The sequence below is a fragment of the Carcharhinus amblyrhynchos genome, unplaced genomic scaffold (genome assembly GCF_965287045.1).
Source record: "Carcharhinus amblyrhynchos unplaced genomic scaffold, sCarAmb.v2.hapA scaffold_37, whole genome shotgun sequence".
NCBI lineage: Eukaryota > Metazoa > Chordata > Chondrichthyes > Carcharhiniformes > Carcharhinidae > Carcharhinus > Carcharhinus amblyrhynchos.
In genome coordinates, this window is record NW_027649778.1 from 10,058,538 (window position 1) to 10,076,129 (window position 17,592).

The window sequence follows — 17,592 nt, forward strand, 5'->3', positions numbered from 1 at the left end:
TCCCCGGAGTCAGCGGAGACAGAGTGTCTCCCCTTGGAAACCTGAGAACTGAGCTGAAGAAAGAGGGCGGGGGGGGGGTGCGGGGGGAAACGAAAGGTGTTTCGAGTTGTCCTCAGTTGGGAAGCAGAGGTGGGTAGAGGGGGTCTTCCTTGAGGGACAGAATTCAGACGGTGCGTGCAGACTGTGAGTGAGCAAAGGCGGGGGGGTGGTGGTGGTGGGCATGGGGGGACGTGGGTGGGCAGTGTGAGAGAGAGAGACAGAGAGAGGTTCTTTGCCACGCTGCATTAAGCGTAGCCGTGGGGGTGGATGCCAGCACAGGGAAGCAAGCAGGGGGTTCGGAGGGCACTGGGCAAGACCCCAGCGCGGCGGGGGATGGAGTTTCGGGGCCCTCTCTGGTTTTGAACGGAGGAGGGACCCGGGTGTCCAGGGAAATGATGCTGTCGGGTCGCCCACTCTTCGGTGCTGGCCGCCTGGTACCCGGCGCCGGGGACTTGGTGGGCCGGCTCCCTCCCCCGGCCCAGGCCGAGCACAGCCTGTGGATCCCGCCCCTCGGCCCGGCTGGCAACGGACAGCGGCAAGGCAGCGGTTGCCGCCGGCGACGGGGCCCTCTTAAACTGGCCGAGGATAGTTCCCGGACCGGGCAGCTGTCCGGTCGCCACGCCCGGGACATCCTTGAGGGAATTGGCAATACCCAGAGGCCAATCCGCCCACGTGGGGTTGCCTCTAGATCCACAGTAGGAGGAAAGGATAGGCCCTGCCATGGAGTTAGTCGCACAGTGGAGGCAGAGAATGGGCCCAGTCGTCCAGTTGGACACACGGCAGAGGCATGCCTTGAGCAATATCATGGAGTTGGTCCCACAGCGGAGGTAGAGGGTAGGCCGTGTCATGGAGTTGGTCCCACGGCGGAGGCAGAGGGTAGGCTCTATCATGAAGTTGGTCCCTCAGTGGAGGCAGAGGGTAGGGCCTATCAAGGAGTTGGTCCCACAGCGGAGGTAGAGGATAGGTCATATCCTGGAGCTGGTCCTGCTGCAGAGGCAGAGGGTAGGGCTTATCATGGAGTTAGTCCCACAGCGGAGGCAGAGGGTAGGGCTTATCATGGAGTTAGTCCCACAGCGGAGGCAGAGGGTAGGCCATATCCTGGAGTTGGTCCCACAGTGGAGGCAGAGAGTAGATTCTATCAAGGAGCTGGTCCCACAGCAGAGGCAGAGGGTAGGCCATATCCTGGAGCTGGTCCCACAGCAGAGGCAGAGGGTAGGCTCTATCATGGAGCTGGTCCCACAGCAGAGGCAGAGGGTAGGCTCTATCATGGAGCTGGTCCCACAGCAGAGGCAGAGGGTAGGCTCTATCATGGAGCTGGTCCCACAGCGAAGGCAGAGGGTAGGCTCTATCATGGAGCTGGTCCCACAGCAGAGGCAGAGGGTAGGCTCTATCATGGAGCTGGTCCCACAGCGAAGGCAGAGGGTAGGCTCTATCCTGGAGCTGGTCCCACAGCAGAGGCAGAGGGTAGGCTCTATCATGGAGCTGGTCCCACAGCAGAGGCAGAGGGTAGGCTCTATCCTGGAGCTGGTCCCACAGCAGGGGCAGAGGGTAGGCTCTATCCTGGAGCTGGTCCCACAGCAGAGGCAGAGGGTAGGCTCTATCATGGAGCTGGTCCCACAGCGGAGGCAGAGGGTAGGGTCTATCATGGAGCTGGTCCCACAGCGGAGGCAGAGGGTAGGCTCTATCATGGAGCTGGTCCCACAGCAGAGACAGGAGGCAGGGCCTATCATGGAACTGGACAAGACGGGAGCTCACCACCTGCAATGTGTGTTTGCAAAGATGGTGGATTTAAAGGACAGACAGAACTCCGTCAACATCATCAATGGAGGGATCAGAGCAGCCAGGCCACAGGAGGGACGGTTACCAAAGCAACGGACCTGTCAGAAACCCAGGAGGGAGCCGGGTTTGCAGGCCTGGTAACTGTGGCAACAGTCACGGTGGGAGGTCAGGCCCAGCTGCGTGACGCTGCCCGGGCCGGGGAGCGAGCCACTGCGAGTGACTGTGAGGAGGAGGAGGAGGAGGAGGAGGAGGAGGCCGAGGAACAGGACGACGAGTTTGGGAGTTTCGAGAAGGCGGGGAACCTGGTGCACTGGGCAGAGTTCCCAGGCCCCCTGGGGCCGGAGTGGGACGGCCTGCACCGGCAGAGCGAGGCGACGGCTGGATGGAGTCAAGAACCAGGTGAGGAGGTGGCGAGCGGCAGAACGTGGAGGCGAGGGTCCCAGAACGTGGCAACCAAACCAAATTGGGGGGGGGGTGCGAAACCCTGTAGTGAGGTGGGGACGGGGGGAACCTTCATGGTAAAAAGCGAGTACCCCCAGAACTGGGCGTGCTAGTGGGGGTTGAGGTCGCACAGGCTGGACCCTACCCCTAATGGCGGTGTAAAGGGAGGGGTAATATACCCCGCCGGCATGTTGAATCAAGCCGGTTAGCAGCAGCTTGGTGGGAATGTTTCAGCCGGAGCGGACTGGACAAGTCAAGTGGTCTAACGGACGTGGGCCAGGAGGTGAGGCTTCCAGCCGAGAGGCGAACGCCCACTTTGCCTTCGCAAAATCCACCCCAAACAAAAGGGGAAGGTGGCACAGTGGTTAGCACTGCTGCCTCACAACGCTAGGCAGCAGGGTTCGATTCCCAGCTTGGGTCACTGTCTGTGCGTTCTCCCCGTGTCAGCGTGGGCTTCCTCCTGGTGCTCCGGTTTCCTCCCAAAGTTATGCAGGTTCAGTGGATTGGCCATGCTAAATTGCCCCTTAGTGTCCTAAGACATGTAGGTTAGATGAATTGGCCATGCTAAATTGCCCCTTAGTGTCCTAAGACATGTAGGTTAGATGAATTGGCCATGCTAAATTGCCCCTTAGTGTCCTAAGACATGTAGGTTAGATGAATTGGCCATGCTAAATTGCCCCTTAGTGTCCAAAGTGTGCAGGTTAGGTGGATTGGCCATGCTAAATTGCCCCTTAATGTTCCAAGATGTGCAGGTTAGGCGGATTGGCCATGCTAAATTGCCCCTTAATGTTCCAAGATGTGTAGGTTAGGTGGATTGGCCATGCTAAATTGTCCCTTAGTGTCCAAAGATCTGCAGTTTGGGTGGATTGACCATGCTAAATTGCCTGTTAGTGTCAGGGGGACTAGCAGGGGAAATACATGGGATTTCGGGGATAGGATCTGGGTGGGATTGTATTGGTGCAGGCTCGATGGGCCGAATGGGCATCTTCGGCAGTGTAGGGATTCTATGATTGAGTGTGAGGGTCTGTGGTGACTGGAGGTAGTTGATCACACCCACTCAGGCTGTCAGTCTAGTCTATCTCCTTCCCAGCATGGAGCAATAATCCTTTCACTCACCACCTCCCACTGGATTGGTTTTTACATCAAAGATTTCTGCAGAAGAATTGCCTTTCCCTCCTCTTTCCCCAACCCCCCTGCCCAGTAAGCAGGTCATCCCAGGAACCAGCCTGGCAAACCTTCGCTGCGCTCCCTCTATGGCAAGGACATCCTTCCTTAGAAGGAGACCATTCTGCCCTTGAAAGTGCTGCTATGCAATTAGTCTAACTCCTCCACGCTTTCCTTATTCCCATTTTTCTAATTGCCATTTGCAAGCTATTACTGGATTGGCCTCCTGTACCCTTTCCAATAAATGGAGACGACTATTGCCCTGGTCAGATCAGACTGTGTTTACCCCAGTCCAACGCTGTCACCTCCACATCAGATCAGAGATTGAAGTTGGCTTCTGGTTTTGGTAGTTTAGTCACATTTTGAGGACAGACTTGGTTCGCACTTCCTTATGGTTAAAACATGGAGGAGGGTAGATAACTTGCCTTTATTTTAATTCATTTATGGGATGTTGCTGGCTGGGCCAGCATTTATTGCCCTTGTGTCCCGCTCTGTCATTTCAGAGGGGCAGTTGAGAATCAACCACATTGCTGTGGCTCTGGAGTCACATGTAGGCCAGACCCAGTAAGGACAGCAGATTTCCTTCCCTAATAGACAATCAACAGTGGTTATCATTTTTTAATTGCAGATTGAATTCAAATTTTGGCATCTGCCTCGGTGGGATTCGAACCTGGGTTCTCCTCCTTGGTTCCTGGATTGCTAGTCCAGTAACAATATCACTCCTTCCCTGTGGAGTGGGAGATTCACAAAAGCAGGCATAACCCTTAAAAGATTAAAGGGGAGGCGACGGACGAGTGGTATTATCGCTAGAAACTCAGATAATGTTCTGGGGACCGGGGTTCGAATCCCACCACGGCAGCTGGTGGAATTTGAATTCAGTAAAAAATATCTGGAATTAAGAATCTACTGATGACCGTGGAACCATTGTCAGAAAAACCCATCTGGTTCACTGGTGTCTCTTTAGGGAAGGAGATCTGCCGTCCCTACCTGGTCTGGCCTACATGTGACCCCAGACTCAACAATGTGGCTGCCTTCTCTCCCGCCCAGGCCCCATCCCCACGTATTTACCCTCGTTGGTCCCCCTAATAATAAGGGGCAAGTTAGCATGGCCAATCCACCTAACTGGCACATGTTTTGGAATGTGGGAAGAAATGGGAGCACCTGGAGGAAACCCACGCAGACACGGGGAGAATGTGCAAACTCCACATAGACAGTGACCTGAGCCGGGAATTGAACCCGGGGTCCCTGGCGCTGTGAGGCAGCAGTGCTAACCACTGGGCCAGCGTGCCGCCCATTGAGTGAACAGGGAATCCCGACTGATGCTTTGTGTGGTGCCGTGGGAATGGGAAGCTGTAGTACTGGGTGTTTAACTCCGATGTGCGATCCTTTTAGGCCCTGCAGGCAGAGCAGCAGGAAGCACATGTCCCCCCAGCAGCGCCGCTGGTTCCGAAGGCGGCTGGAGGGCTTTTTGCAGCGACGACACTCAAACCCAGGAGACGAGCTTTGAAGCTTTCCCACTGCACAGATGGGAAGATGCACGGTGCAGTGCTGGAGGGAAGTGGTGGTTACCTGCGTTGGCACAGCACACAGTTCAGCCAAAAGCATCTCCAGAGTCGTCACTGGGCAAGGTAAGTGTTGTGCCAAACACAAGAAGCCCTTCACTTAGAATTAACAGTGCAGAAATAGGCCATTTAGCCCAACTTGTCTCTGATCCTCCTCCTATCCCATTTCATCTGACCAATCAGTGAGCCTTCTACTTCATTATGCAACTCCTCCCCCAAAGGGAGTCAGCAGCCAATCAGATTGGCAGGTTGCTAGCTCTGTCTCCTGATTGATTAATTTATTATTGTCACATGTATACAGTGAAAAGTATTGTTTACTGCGTGCTATACAGACAAAACATACCGTTCGTAGAGAAGGAAAGGAGAGGGTGCAGAATGTAGTGTTACAGTCATAGCTAAGGTGTAGAGAAAGATCAACTTAATGCGAGGTAGGTCCATTCGAAAGTCTGACGGCAGCAGGGAAGAAGCTGTTCGGGGTTGGCATGTGACCTCAGACTTTTTCCCAACGGAAGAAGGTGGAAGACAGAATGTCCAGGGTGCATGGGGTCCTTAATTATGCTGGCCGCTTTTCAGAGGTAGCGGGAAGTGTAGACGGAGTCAGTGGATGGGAGGTTGGTTTGCATGATGGACTGGGCTACCACAGAACCCCTACATTACAGAAGGAGGCCATTCGGCCCATGGAGCCTACAATCACAGCCAGGCCCTATCCCCATAACCCCTCGTATTTGTCCTGCTAATCCCCCTGACACTAAGCGTCAATTTAGCACGGCCAATCCACCTAACCCGCACGTCTTTGGAGTGTGGGAGGAAACCCACGCAGACACGGGGAGAACGTGCAGCCTCCTCGCAGGCAGTGACCCAAGGCTGGAATTGAACCTGGATCCCTGGCGCTGTGAAGCAGCAGTGCTAACCACTATGCCACTGTGCCGCACCAGGGCTACATTCACAATTCTTTGTAGCTTCTTTGATTTGATTTGATTTATTATTGTCACATGCATTAGCATACAGTGAAAGTATTGTTTCTTGCGTGCTACACAGACAAAGCAAAACGTTCATAGAGAAGGAAACGAGAGAGTGCAGAATGTAGTGTTACAGTCACAGCTGAGGTGTACAGAGAGATCAACTTAATGCAAGGTAGGTCCATTCAAAAATCTGACAGCAGCAGGGAAGAAATTGGTTGGAAGGTGACCTCAGATTTTTGTATTTTTTTCCTGATGGAAGAAGGTGGAAGAGAGAATGTCCAGGGTGGGTGGGGTCCTTAATTATGCTGGCTACTTTGCCAAGGCAGTGGGAAGTGTAGACAGAGTCAATGGATGAGAGGCGGGTTTGTGTGATGGATCAGGCTATATTCGCTTTTGTAGTTTCTTGTGGTCTTGGGCAGAGCAGGAGCCCATACCAAGCTGTGATACAACCAGAAAGAATGCCTCCTATGGTGCTTCTGTAAAAGTTGGTGAGAGCCACAGCGGACATGACAAATTTCCTAAGTGTTCATCCAATGCCTTGGAGACTTTGATAAAACAGTGAACTAGACCAGACACAAGGGTGAAGGATCAAGCTTCATGAGATGTCATTACCCTGCTTACGTTGGGAAAAGTTCCTTAAGGAGTTAATTTCCCAAGATGTGTCAAAGGGTGCACTCAGAAGAAAATGGTGCCAAGCCATCACGACAGGTGACCAGAAAGTTTGATCAAGGCAGGAGGTGGTAAGACGGAGAGTGAGGTGCAGAGGTTGATGGAGGAACTCCAATAATTAGGGCCCAGGCAGCTGAAGGTACGGCTGCGAATGGTGGGTTGAAGGTAATTCTCAAGCGGTCAGAATTGTAGCAAGGCAGAATTCTGCTGGAGGAGGTCACAGAAATAAAGTCATAGAGATGTACAGCACAGAAACAGGCCCTTTGGCCCCGCCAACCAGGTTTCCTGAACTGACCTAGCCCCATTCGCCTGTGTTTGGCCCCAATCCCACTATCCATGTATCTCGCGAAATGTCTTTTCAGTGTTGTAATTGTATCCACCTCTACCACTCCTCTGGCAGCTCATTCCATACACACACCATCCTGCGTGTGAAAAAGTTGCCCCTCAAGTCCGTTTTAAATTTAACCCCCCCTCCCCGTAAACCTATGCCCCCTAGTTTTGGACTCCCCTACCCTGGGGGAAAGGACCTCGGCTACTCACCTCATCTATGCCCCTCATGATTTTATAAAACTCTATAAGGTCACCCCCTCATCCTCCTACGCTCCAGAAAAAGAAACTCCCAGCCTACCCAGCCTCTCCTTATAATTCAATACTTCCAGTCCCAGTAACATCCTTGTCAATCTTTTTTTGCACCCTTTTCCAGTTTAATAACATCCTTCCCATAGCAGGGCAACCAGAATTGTACGCAGTACTCCAAATGTGGCCTTACCAATGTCTTGTAACGTAACGTCCCAACTCCTGTACTCAATACTGTGACTGATGAAGGCAAGTGTTCCAAATGCCTTCTTCACCACCCTGTCTACCTGTGACGCCACTTTCAAGGAACTATGTACCTGCACCCCTGGGTCTCTCTCAGTGCTGGGAATGGGAAGGAGGGATATCTGAGGGATTAGAACACCTTTGAGACACTGCCAGACTGGATGCCAATATTGGCCAGCACAGGAAGGATGGGTGAGCGTAACTCACTGGAAACACGGTAAACAGATTAATCTCAAGGACGCAGGATGTAAAGTTAATTTATTAGTCACAAGTAAAGCTTACATTAACACTGTGATGAAGTTACTGTGAAATTCGTCTCGTCGCCACTCTCTGGCACCTGCTCAGGTCAACGCACCTAACCTGCACATCTTTGGGCTGTGGGAGGAAACTGGAGCACCCAGAGGAAACCCACGCAGATACAGGGAGAATGTGCAGACTCTGCACAGACAGTGACCCGAGCCTGGAATCGAACCCAGGTCCCTGACTCTGTGAGGCTGCAGTCCTAACCACCATGCCATTGTGCATAACCTGCCTTTGCTACACAAGGGTGTAAATTGGAACAAGAAAGGGATTCTCATTCTGAGGGTACTCTTGAACTTGCTGCGATTGTTGCCCTGTCTGTCTGTACTGAGTAGCCTGTGTTTGTTTTGCAGCCTGGGTTGGACTCGGTGTTTCAATGCTGTTTCCCCACTGTCTCGTCCACAAGCTCCAGAGACCCAATCCCACCCCTGGGACAGCTGCTGGGCGCGGAGAAGGTGGGCGAAGGATTCATGAGGTACAGTGAACTGTCTGTTCAAATGTTCCACACCGTGCTTACATTAGGGGAGGTGGTGGAGTAATGGTATTGTCACTGGACCAGTAATCCAGAGATTCAGGGTGATGAAGGTTATCTCGGATTGCAATGGGATCTTGATCAATTGGGCCAGTGGGCTGATGAATTTCAGATGGAGTTTAATTTAGATAAATATGAGGTGATGCATTTTGGTAGATCAAATGCAAGTGAGGACTTATTCAGTTAATGGTAGGGCGTTGGGGAGAGTTATAGAACAAAGAGATCTAGGGGTACAGGTTCATAGCTCCTTGAAAGTGGATTCACAGGTGGATAGAGTGGTGAAGAAGACATCCGACATGCTTGATTTCATTGGTCAGAACACTGAATACAGGAGTTGGGACGTCTTGTTGAAGTTGTACAAGGCATTGGTAAGACCACATTTGGAATACTGCATACAGTTCTGGTCACCCTATTATGGAAGGGTATTATTAAACTAGAAATAGTAAATCTTTTCTGCACTAGGATGCTATTGGGACTTGATGGTTTGAGTTTTAAGGAGAGGCTGGATGGACTGGGATTTTTTTCTCTGGAGTGTAGGAGGATTATAAAATAATGAGGGACATAGATCAGCTAGTCAACCTTCTTTCCCAAAGGTAGGGGAGTCTAAAACTAGAGGGAATAGGTTTAAGGTGAGAGGGGAGAGATACAAAAGGATCCAGAGGGGCAGTTTTTTCACAGAGGGTGGTGAGTGTCTGGAACAAGCTGCCAGAGGTAGTAGTAGAGGCGGGTACAATTTTGTCTTTTAAAAAGCATTTCGATAGTTACATGGGTACGATGAGTACAGAGGGGTATGGGCCAAATGCGGGCAATTGGGACTGACTTAGTGGTAAAAATTGGGCGGCATGGACAAGTTGGGCCAAAGGGCCTGTTTCCACGCTGTAAACCTCTATGACTCTATAATGTTCTGTGGATCCAAGTTCGAATCCCGCCACAGCAGCAGGTGAAATTTGAATTCAATAAATCTGGAATTAAAAAGTCTAGCGGTGACCATGAAACCATTGTTGATTTACGGAAGGAAATCTGCTGTCCTTACCGGGTCTGGCCTACATGTGACTCCAGAGCCACAGCAGTGTTCGATTCTCAAATGCCCCTCGGGCAACTAGGGATAGGCAATAAATGATGGCCCAGCCAGCGACACCCATGTCCCATACAATGAATGAAGAATTTAAAATAATTACAGTTACAGCATCACAGGAGGCTGCTAACCCCAGTCACATGTCCCATGTTTGCTGGACATGTTACATAGAGTTAACATCACAGAGAGAGGCCAAGCATCCCAACAGGTCCATGTTCCACCCCACTTCATCTCAACCTTTCAATTCGACTTTTGATTATATTTTAATTATTCATTCGTGGGAAGTGGGCATCGCTGGCAGGGCCACTGCTGTCCAACTCTCATTGCCCCTTGAACTCAATGTCTCACTCGGCCGTCTCAGGGGGCAGTTGAGAGTCAACCCCATTGCTGTGGCTCTGGAGTCACGTGTAGGCCAGACCAGGTAAGGACGGCAGATTTCCTTCCCTAAAGGGACATTAGTGAACCAGATGGGTTTTTCCAACAATACTTTTTATTTGGTCGACATTCTAGGTTTTTATTTATTGATTTCAAATTTAACCATCGGCCGTGGTGGGATTTGAACCCTGGTCTCCACAGCATTACCCCTGGCGTCCGATGTCACCACCTCCCCCCTTTCCTTTCTCCCTCAAAGTACCTCTCAACTCTTTCTGGTAACAAGTTCCATATTCTAAACACCCTCTGGATAAAGAAGTTCCTCCTGATTTTTTAAATTAGATTTATTACAGACTATTAATGACCTCTTCATTCTGGACTTTCCACTAAAATGGAAACATCTCCACATTTATCGTATCAAACCCCCTCATAATTCTATCAGGTCACCCCCCCACCTCAACACTTCCTTTTCTAGAGAAAAGAGTTCAATGTTTCTGACCCCTGCACAAAGTCTTATCTGAAAACACTTGATTTTATCACATAGTCATCAGAACAAAGCATTCAATGAGATCATGGCTGACCTATGACTTACATCTGTGACCTTTGCCCTCATATCCCCTAATCCCTAATCGATCTCTGATTTAAAATTAACAATTGTTCTAGCATCAGGTGGTTATCACTGCCGCTTCACAGTGCCAGGGACCCCGGTTTGATTTCTGGCTTGAGTCACTGTCTGGGAGTTTGCACATTCTCCCCATGTCTGCATGGGTTTCCTTCAGGTACTCCGGTTTCCTTCCGCAGTCCGAAAGATGTGCAGGTCAGGTGGATTGGCCATGCAAAATTGCTCCTTAGTGTCAGGGGGATTAGCGGGGTAAATGCATGGGGGCATAGGGTCAGGGTGGGATTGTGGTTGGTGCAGACCCAATGGGCCAAATGGCCTCCTTCTACACTGTAGGGTTCTATGATCAGTTGTCATTTTTTGGGAGGCAATGACCCAGTGGATTTATTGCTAGATCATTAATCCAGAAACTCAGCCAATGTTCTGGATATCTCAGAGTATACTCCAGGTTCCTGGTGAAGTGTACTGCACTGTGCCTAGTAACCCTGGTGGCACAGTGGTTAGCACTGCTGCTCACACGCCAGGGATCCGGGTTCAGTTCCCGGTTTGGGTCAATGTCTGTGCGGAGTCTGCACGTTCTCCCTGTGTCTGCGTGGATTTCCTCCAGGTGCTCTGGTTTCCCCTCACAGTCTGAAATTGCCCCCTAGTGTCCAAAGTTGTGAAGGTTAGGTGGATTGGCCACACTAAATTGCCCCTTAGTGTCTAAAGATGTGTAGGTTAGGTGGATTGGGCACTAAATTGCCCCTTAGTGTCTAAAGATGTGCAGGTTAGGTGGATTGGCCATGGTAAATTGCCCCTTGGTGTCTAAAGATGTGTAGATTAGGTGGATTGGCCGTGCTAAATTGCCCCTTAGTGTCCAAAGATGTGTAGGTTAGGTGGATTGGCCATGCTAAATTGCCCCTTAGTGTCTAAAGATGTGTAGGTTAGGTGGATTGGGCACTAAATTGCCCCTTAGTGTCTAAAGATGTGTAGGTTTGGTGGATTGGGCACTAAATTGCCTCTCAGTGTCCAAAGATATGTAGATTAGGTGGATTGGCTGTGCTAAGTTGCCCCTTAGTGTCTAAAGATGTGCAGGTTGGGTGGATTGGCCATGCTAAATTGCCCCTTAGTTCCAAAGATGTGCAGGTCAGGTGGATTGGTCATGCTAAGTTGTCCCTTAGTGTCCAAAGATGTGCAGATTAGGTGGATTGGCCATGCTAAATTGCTCCTTAGTGTCTAAAGATGTGCAGGTCAGGTGGATTGGCCATGCTAAATTGCCCCTTAGTGTCCAAAGATGTGCAGATTAGGTGGATTGGCCATGCTAAATTGCCCCTTAGTGTCCAAAACATGCTTGATAGCTGAGCTGGCAATGCTAAATTCTCCCTCAGTGTACCTGAATAGGTGCCAGAGTGTGAAGATTACAGGATTTTCCCTGTAACTTCTATTATTAACGTAAACACTAATAAATAAAGTTTAAACTTTGCTGTGGTTCTGTTGCAGTGTACAGGCCCGGGATCTGTGGGATTCACTGCAAAATGCTGATCAGGCTGTCGGGCTGAAATATAGATGGTCAGACTGCCAGAGTCGCAAACACCTCCTCGCGTCGCTGTGCGTGGACCCCGCACGCACGGTGAGTGATGACACCGCAGAGAGCAGAGGTCCTTTCACTGTTTCCAGACACTGGATTTGGATAAGCTAATCTCGTTTTTCACCATTCTCTGACAATGCCCTGGGGCAGGTGCTGATTCAGTAAGAAGTCTGACAACACCAGGTTAAAGTCCAACCGATTTATTTGATAGTAAAGTCACTAGCTTGCGGGGTTTGCCCCTTCTTCAGGTGAATGGAGAGTTCTGGCCTCAGACAGAGCATACAACAGCACAGACAGTTTACAGATTACTGATTAGAATGCAAGTCTTTACAACTAACCTGCTATTCAAGTCTTAAAGAGGCCAACAATGTGAGTGGAAGGAGCATTAAGCCCAGGTTAAAGAGATGTGTATTGTCTCCAGACAGTACAGTAAGTGAGGTTTAGCAAACCCAGGCAAGTTATGGGGGCTTACAGAGTGCAACATGAACCCAAGATCCCAGTTGAGACCGTCCTCATGTGTGCGGAACTTGGCTTTCAGTCTCTGCTCAGCGAGACTGCATCTTTAAGACCTGAATAGCAGGTTAGTTGTAAAGACTCGCATTCTAATCAGTAATCTGTACACTGTCTGTGCTGTTATATGCTCTGTCTGAGGCCAGAACTCTCCATTCACCTGGCAAAGGAGCAAACCCCGAAAGCTTGTGGGTTTACTGTCAAATAAATCAGTTGGACTTTAACCTGGTGTTGTCAGACTTTTTACTGTGTTTACCCCAGTCCAACGCCGGCATCTCCACAACATGACTACTATCGGCAGGTGCTGTTGCCAGGGCTGGAAGTTCTCTCGGGGGGGCGGGGGGGGGGGGGGGGGGGCGGTGGGGAGGTGGAGTGGTGCCCACTGCTAGGGAATGTAGGCCGCCCGAGGCTGCACGGATGTGCTGGAGCTGTGCAAAATCTGCTGGCTTGGGGCAGTGACTGGGTGTGGAGGGTGGACACCTGGTCAGGCATTGCCCAGAAGGAGGGATGAGTTGTGGGGTGACACCCCACCCGGGATGGGGACTGGGGACTGGGGGGGGGGGGGTAGAAACGTTTCCTGGGATTTGGCAAGGGGCAGGGAGGGAGTTGGTGCTTGGGATGGGGTGATGTTCCCATGCTGAGGTGATGCCCTGGGCTTGTTGTGGGGGGCGGGGAGCAGGAAGGGCTGCCTAGAGGCTTGCCCAGAACTTGGGAGGGGGGGGGGATGCTGCTGGAGGTCGCCTGAGCAGGGGAGATGTCCCAGGAGCTGGGGGTGGCAGGGGAGGGAAGGAAAGAGGGAGAAAGTGGTGGAGGGAGGGAGAGGGGGAAATGGAGGAGGGAGGGAGGAAAGAGAGGGGGAGAGGAGTGGGGGAAGGAGGGAGGGAGAGAGGGAGTGGGAAAGGGAGGGAAGGAGGGAGTGGGGGAGGGAAGGAGGGAAAGACGGAGTGAGGGATAGAGGAGGGTCCCGGGGGGGAGGGGGAGGGTTTAATATCTTGTGATCTAAAGTTTGAGATACCCAGATGTTGACCATCCATTGGTTTGGAGGGAGGTTGCCCAGGAACGTGGGGTTTTGGGGGTGGTGCCCTGGACTGGGGCATAATATCCTGAGGCTGAGATGACCTCAAACACTGTGTACCATCCAATTATTTATCGGCTGTCTGACTTCAGCTGACAATTTATTTCTTTCTGCTTCTTATTCCCATTCTAATCCTATTCCTACTCCAATCGGTTTTAACAAAGAACAAAGAGAAGTACGGGTCAGGGACAGGCCCTTCGGCCCTCCAAGCCTGTGCTGACCATGATGTCCTAACTAAACTAAAAATGAAACCTTCTCCCCTTACCCTATCCCTCTATTCCCTCCCTATTCATTTACCCATCTAGATGCCTCTTAAATGTCGCTAATGAGCCTAATTCCACCACCTGCTCTGGCAGCGCGTTCCAGGCACCCACCACTCTCTGCGGGAAAAACTACCCCCCCCACCCACATCTCCCTTAAACTTTCCCCCTCTCACCTTGAATCTGTGCTCCCTCGTAATTGACACTTCCACCCTGGGGAAAAAGCCTCTGACTATCCACCCTGTCTGTGCCTCTCATCATGTTGGAGACCTCTATCAGGTCTCCCCTCAACCTCTGTCATTTCAGTGAAAACAATCCTAGTTTATCCAACCTCCCCTCATCGCCAACACCCTCGAAACCAGGCAACATCCTGGTGAACCTTCTTTGCACTCTCTCCAAAGCTTCCATGTCCTTCTGGTAGTGTGGCGACCAGAACTGCATGCAATACTCCAAATGCAGCCTAACCATGGTTTTATTTAACTTTTCATGTGCTCTTTTTCCCCTGTTTCAACTGACTTTCCCTTTCTCTCACTCTCCTTTCGTCATGCTCTCTTCTTTCTCTCCTCTCTTCTCCCCATCCTTTTTCTTTGCTCCTTTCCCTCTCTTTCTGCACTCCCTCTCCTGCTGAATTATCTCTCCAACATTTCCTTGCCAAACTCTTGGCCTCTCCCCTCTCATTCCAACATTCCAGGAGACACTCGGAGCTCAGATGAGAACACTGGACTCTTCCCCACTGCTCTCCAGAGAGACAACGAGGGAGTTGCAGTCTTCCCCCGTTAGCTCGGACCAGGATTACAAGGAGTTAATGTTCATTAAGGTATGGCAGTTTAGAACTACAAGGTTGCCTCTCAAAATGGCAGCCTAATTAAATGGGAAGGCAATGGCCTAGTGGTATTATCGCTGGACTATTGATCCAGAAACTAAGCTAATGTTCTGGGGACCCGGGTTCGAATCCTGCCGCAGCAGATGGCAGAATTTGCAATCAAAATCTGGAATTAAGAACCTATAGATGGGGCGACACCGTGGTTAGACACTGTTGCCTCGCAGCTCCAGGGACACGGGTTCAATTCCTGGTTTGGGTCACTGTCTGTGTGGAGTTTGCACGTTCTCCCCATGTCTGCCTGAGTTTCCTCCAGATGCTCTGGTTTCCTCCCACAGTCTGAAAGACGTGCTGGTTAGGGTGCATTGACCCAAACAGATGCTGCAGTGTGGCGACTAGGGAAATTTCACAGTATCTTCATTGTAGTGTTAATGTAAGCCTTACTTGGGACTAATAAATTAACTTTAACTGTCAATTGGTGGAAAAACTCATCTAGTTCACTAGTGTTCTGTCGAGGAGGAAATCTGCCGTCCTTACCCAGTCTGGCCTACATGTGACTCCAGAGCCACAGCAATGGTTGATTCTCAACTGCCGTCGGGCAACTAGGGGTGGGCAATAAATGCTGGCCCAGCCAGCGACACCCATGTCCCACAAATGAATAAAAAAAGGGGCACTCTCTGCACAAAATAGTGAGAGAGATGGTTAAGCCTTGTACCACTTTCTCAAACCTCCGAAGCCCCATTCGCCCATCATCCCCAGTGCTTACCAATCAACATTGGCGCCAATCTCCATTATAAAATTCTTCAACAATCAACAGAAAATGCTGGAAAATCTCAACAGCTCTGTGGAGAGAGACACAGAGGTACAGTTTCCAGTCCAACTTGATCCAGCTTCAGAGCAGAAGAAGAAGTCATACGGACTCGAAACGTTAACTCTGTTTCTCTCCACAGATTGTTGTAGAGTTTATTTATCCGGGTCATCAGAAGGCTTACAATATCTGCGATGAGGTTACTGTGAAAATCCCCTAGTCGCCACACTCTGGTGCCTGTTCGGGTACACTTAGGGAGAATTTAGCACAGAATTTATCCACCTAACCAGCACGTCTTTTGCACTGTGGGAAGAAACTGAAACCCCTGGAGGAAACCCACACAGATGCAGAGAGAATGCGCAAACTCCACACAGACAGTCACTCAATCTGGGAATCAAACCTGGGTCCCTGGAGCCGTGAGGCAGCAGTACTATCCATTTGCCACCATGTTACCCGCTGCATTTTCTGTTGATATTTCTGATTTCCAGAAGGATTTTCCTTTTATTGTAATGTCTTATTCTTGTACTCAAATCGCACTGTTTCCTCACCACTCCCTATCTCTTAATCTCACTCAACCTTCCAAGATATCTACACTCAACCAATTTTGGATATCTCCAATTTTAATCATTCCACCATTAGCGGCCATGCCTCCAGATGTCCTGGGCCCCAAGCTGTGAAATTCCCTTCATCTGAATGGCTGATTTTTAACAGATTCTTGAAATGACCTAGCAAGCTGCTCAGTTGGATCAAAATGTCCCATCAAACACTCCCAGGACAGATACAGCACGGGGTTAGATACAGAGTAAAGCTCCCTCTACACTGTCCATCAAACACTCCCAGGACAGGTACAGCACAGGGTTAGATACAGAGTAAAGCTCCCTCTACACTGTCCCTATCAAACACTCCCAGGACAGGTACAGCACAGGGTTAGATACAGAGTAAAGCTCCCTCTACACTGTCCCCCATCAAACACTCCTAGGACAGATACAGCACGGGGTTAGATACAGAGTAAAGCTCCCTCTACACTGTCCCCATCAAACACTCCCAGGACAGGTACAGCACGGGGTTAGATACAGAGTAAAGCTCCCTCTACATTGTCCCTATCAAACATTGCTAGGAAAGGTACTGCACAGGTTTAGATAGGGGTTAAAGCTCCATCCATTCCAATTCTCTTACTCCTCCTAGTGGCACACTAAGGTAGACTTTTGTCTGTTACCAAAGCTGGTGATTCCCGGAGCAGGTCGCTAGTCTGTTGCCAGGAGGTTTACTACTCGAGGGGCTCCTCTCCTCAGCGTGGCTGACCTGGAGTCTCTCCCGATCTTATCGCCAGCCCACTGACACGTTTGGAAGGGTTTTGCAGGCTGACACTTTGCAGGGGGGGTTCGGGGTGGCGGGGGGTAGGGTGGGGGTGTGGTGGTGGTGGTGAGAAGTCAGGGGTGAATTTTAGATTCTGTGCACCATCGGCCATTGGACACCGGGGGGTGGGGGGAGGGGTTTGAGGCGGCATCATCGCTGGGCATCACCGCTCTGTCCTTCTCTGTTCCAGAACTCCGGCCCTCCGCTCCAGAACGGCCTCAGCCCCACCCACCGTATCCAGGCCTTCTTTCACCACTGGACACAGGCTGACAGGAATGGGAAAAGCAAGACTTCCTACGACTTCAACAAGAACTTCACGGCCTAGTGGAGCAGAGGCCACGCTCGTCCACTCTGCCTCTTTCTCCATCAAGTCTTTGTTCGCGAGGCCTCCAAGTCTGCCTCTGGGACCATGTCTGTCATTATTTAACGGGGCTGTTTTAGTTTTTTTTTGGGGGGGGGAGGGGACTCCCAGAACGGTTTGAGGGTAGGGGTGCCGGGGGGGGGGCAGATCCAGACACAATGCGACTGAACTTGAGGCTCAGGAGAGGTTGTGCACCAATCCACCACCACGTTGCAACAGTAACCACACGTTTCATTGGCTGTAGAGTGCTTCGGGGTGTGAAAGGTGCTAGATGAATGCAAGCCTTTCTTATGCATAGGATAGAGCACGAAATGGATGGTCAGTATTTTACTCTCCACTGTGCGTCAGCATCTGAGAAGAATATTTTTTAAACCCCCTGCTCCCTCCCTCCCTCCCTCCAGGACACGCGTTGAGTTCCCATCCTTAGCTCTGATTCTGGGGAGCTGGTGGTAATGTTGCAGGATTGGTAATCCAGCAAGGGAGACACGGGTTCGAATCCCAT

At 50.8% G+C, this 17,592-nt stretch overlaps 1 protein-coding gene across 1 annotated transcript; it reads left to right on the forward strand.

Moving 5' to 3' along the window:
- Window positions 1–245: 245 nt before the first annotated feature.
- Window positions 246–17,173, forward strand: LOC145362182 (uncharacterized). The gene is made up of 6 exons (XM_080218235.1): window positions 246–2,217; window positions 4,816–5,051; window positions 8,089–8,210; window positions 11,813–11,942; window positions 14,437–14,562; window positions 16,920–17,173. The coding sequence occupies exons 1-6, from the start codon at window positions 432–434 to the stop codon at window positions 17,052–17,054; spliced, it is 2,535 nt and encodes an 844-aa protein (XP_080074361.1). The 5' UTR covers window positions 246–431; the 3' UTR covers window positions 17,055–17,173.
- The last annotated feature ends 419 nt before the right edge of the window (window positions 17,174–17,592 follow it).

Excerpts from the sequence above, each read along its gene's own strand:
- LOC145362182 (XM_080218235.1), top strand. The coding sequence starts at position 432 with ATGATGCTGTCGGGTCGCCCACTCTTCGGTGCTGGCCGCCTGGTACCC. Across the intron at positions 2,218-4,815 it reads TGGATGGAGTCAAGAACCAG|GCCCTGCAGGCAGAGCAGCA; the intron begins GTGAGGAGGTGG and ends CGATCCTTTTAG. Across the intron at positions 5,052-8,088 it reads CAGAGTCGTCACTGGGCAAG|CCTGGGTTGGACTCGGTGTT; the intron begins GTAAGTGTTGTG and ends TTTGTTTTGCAG.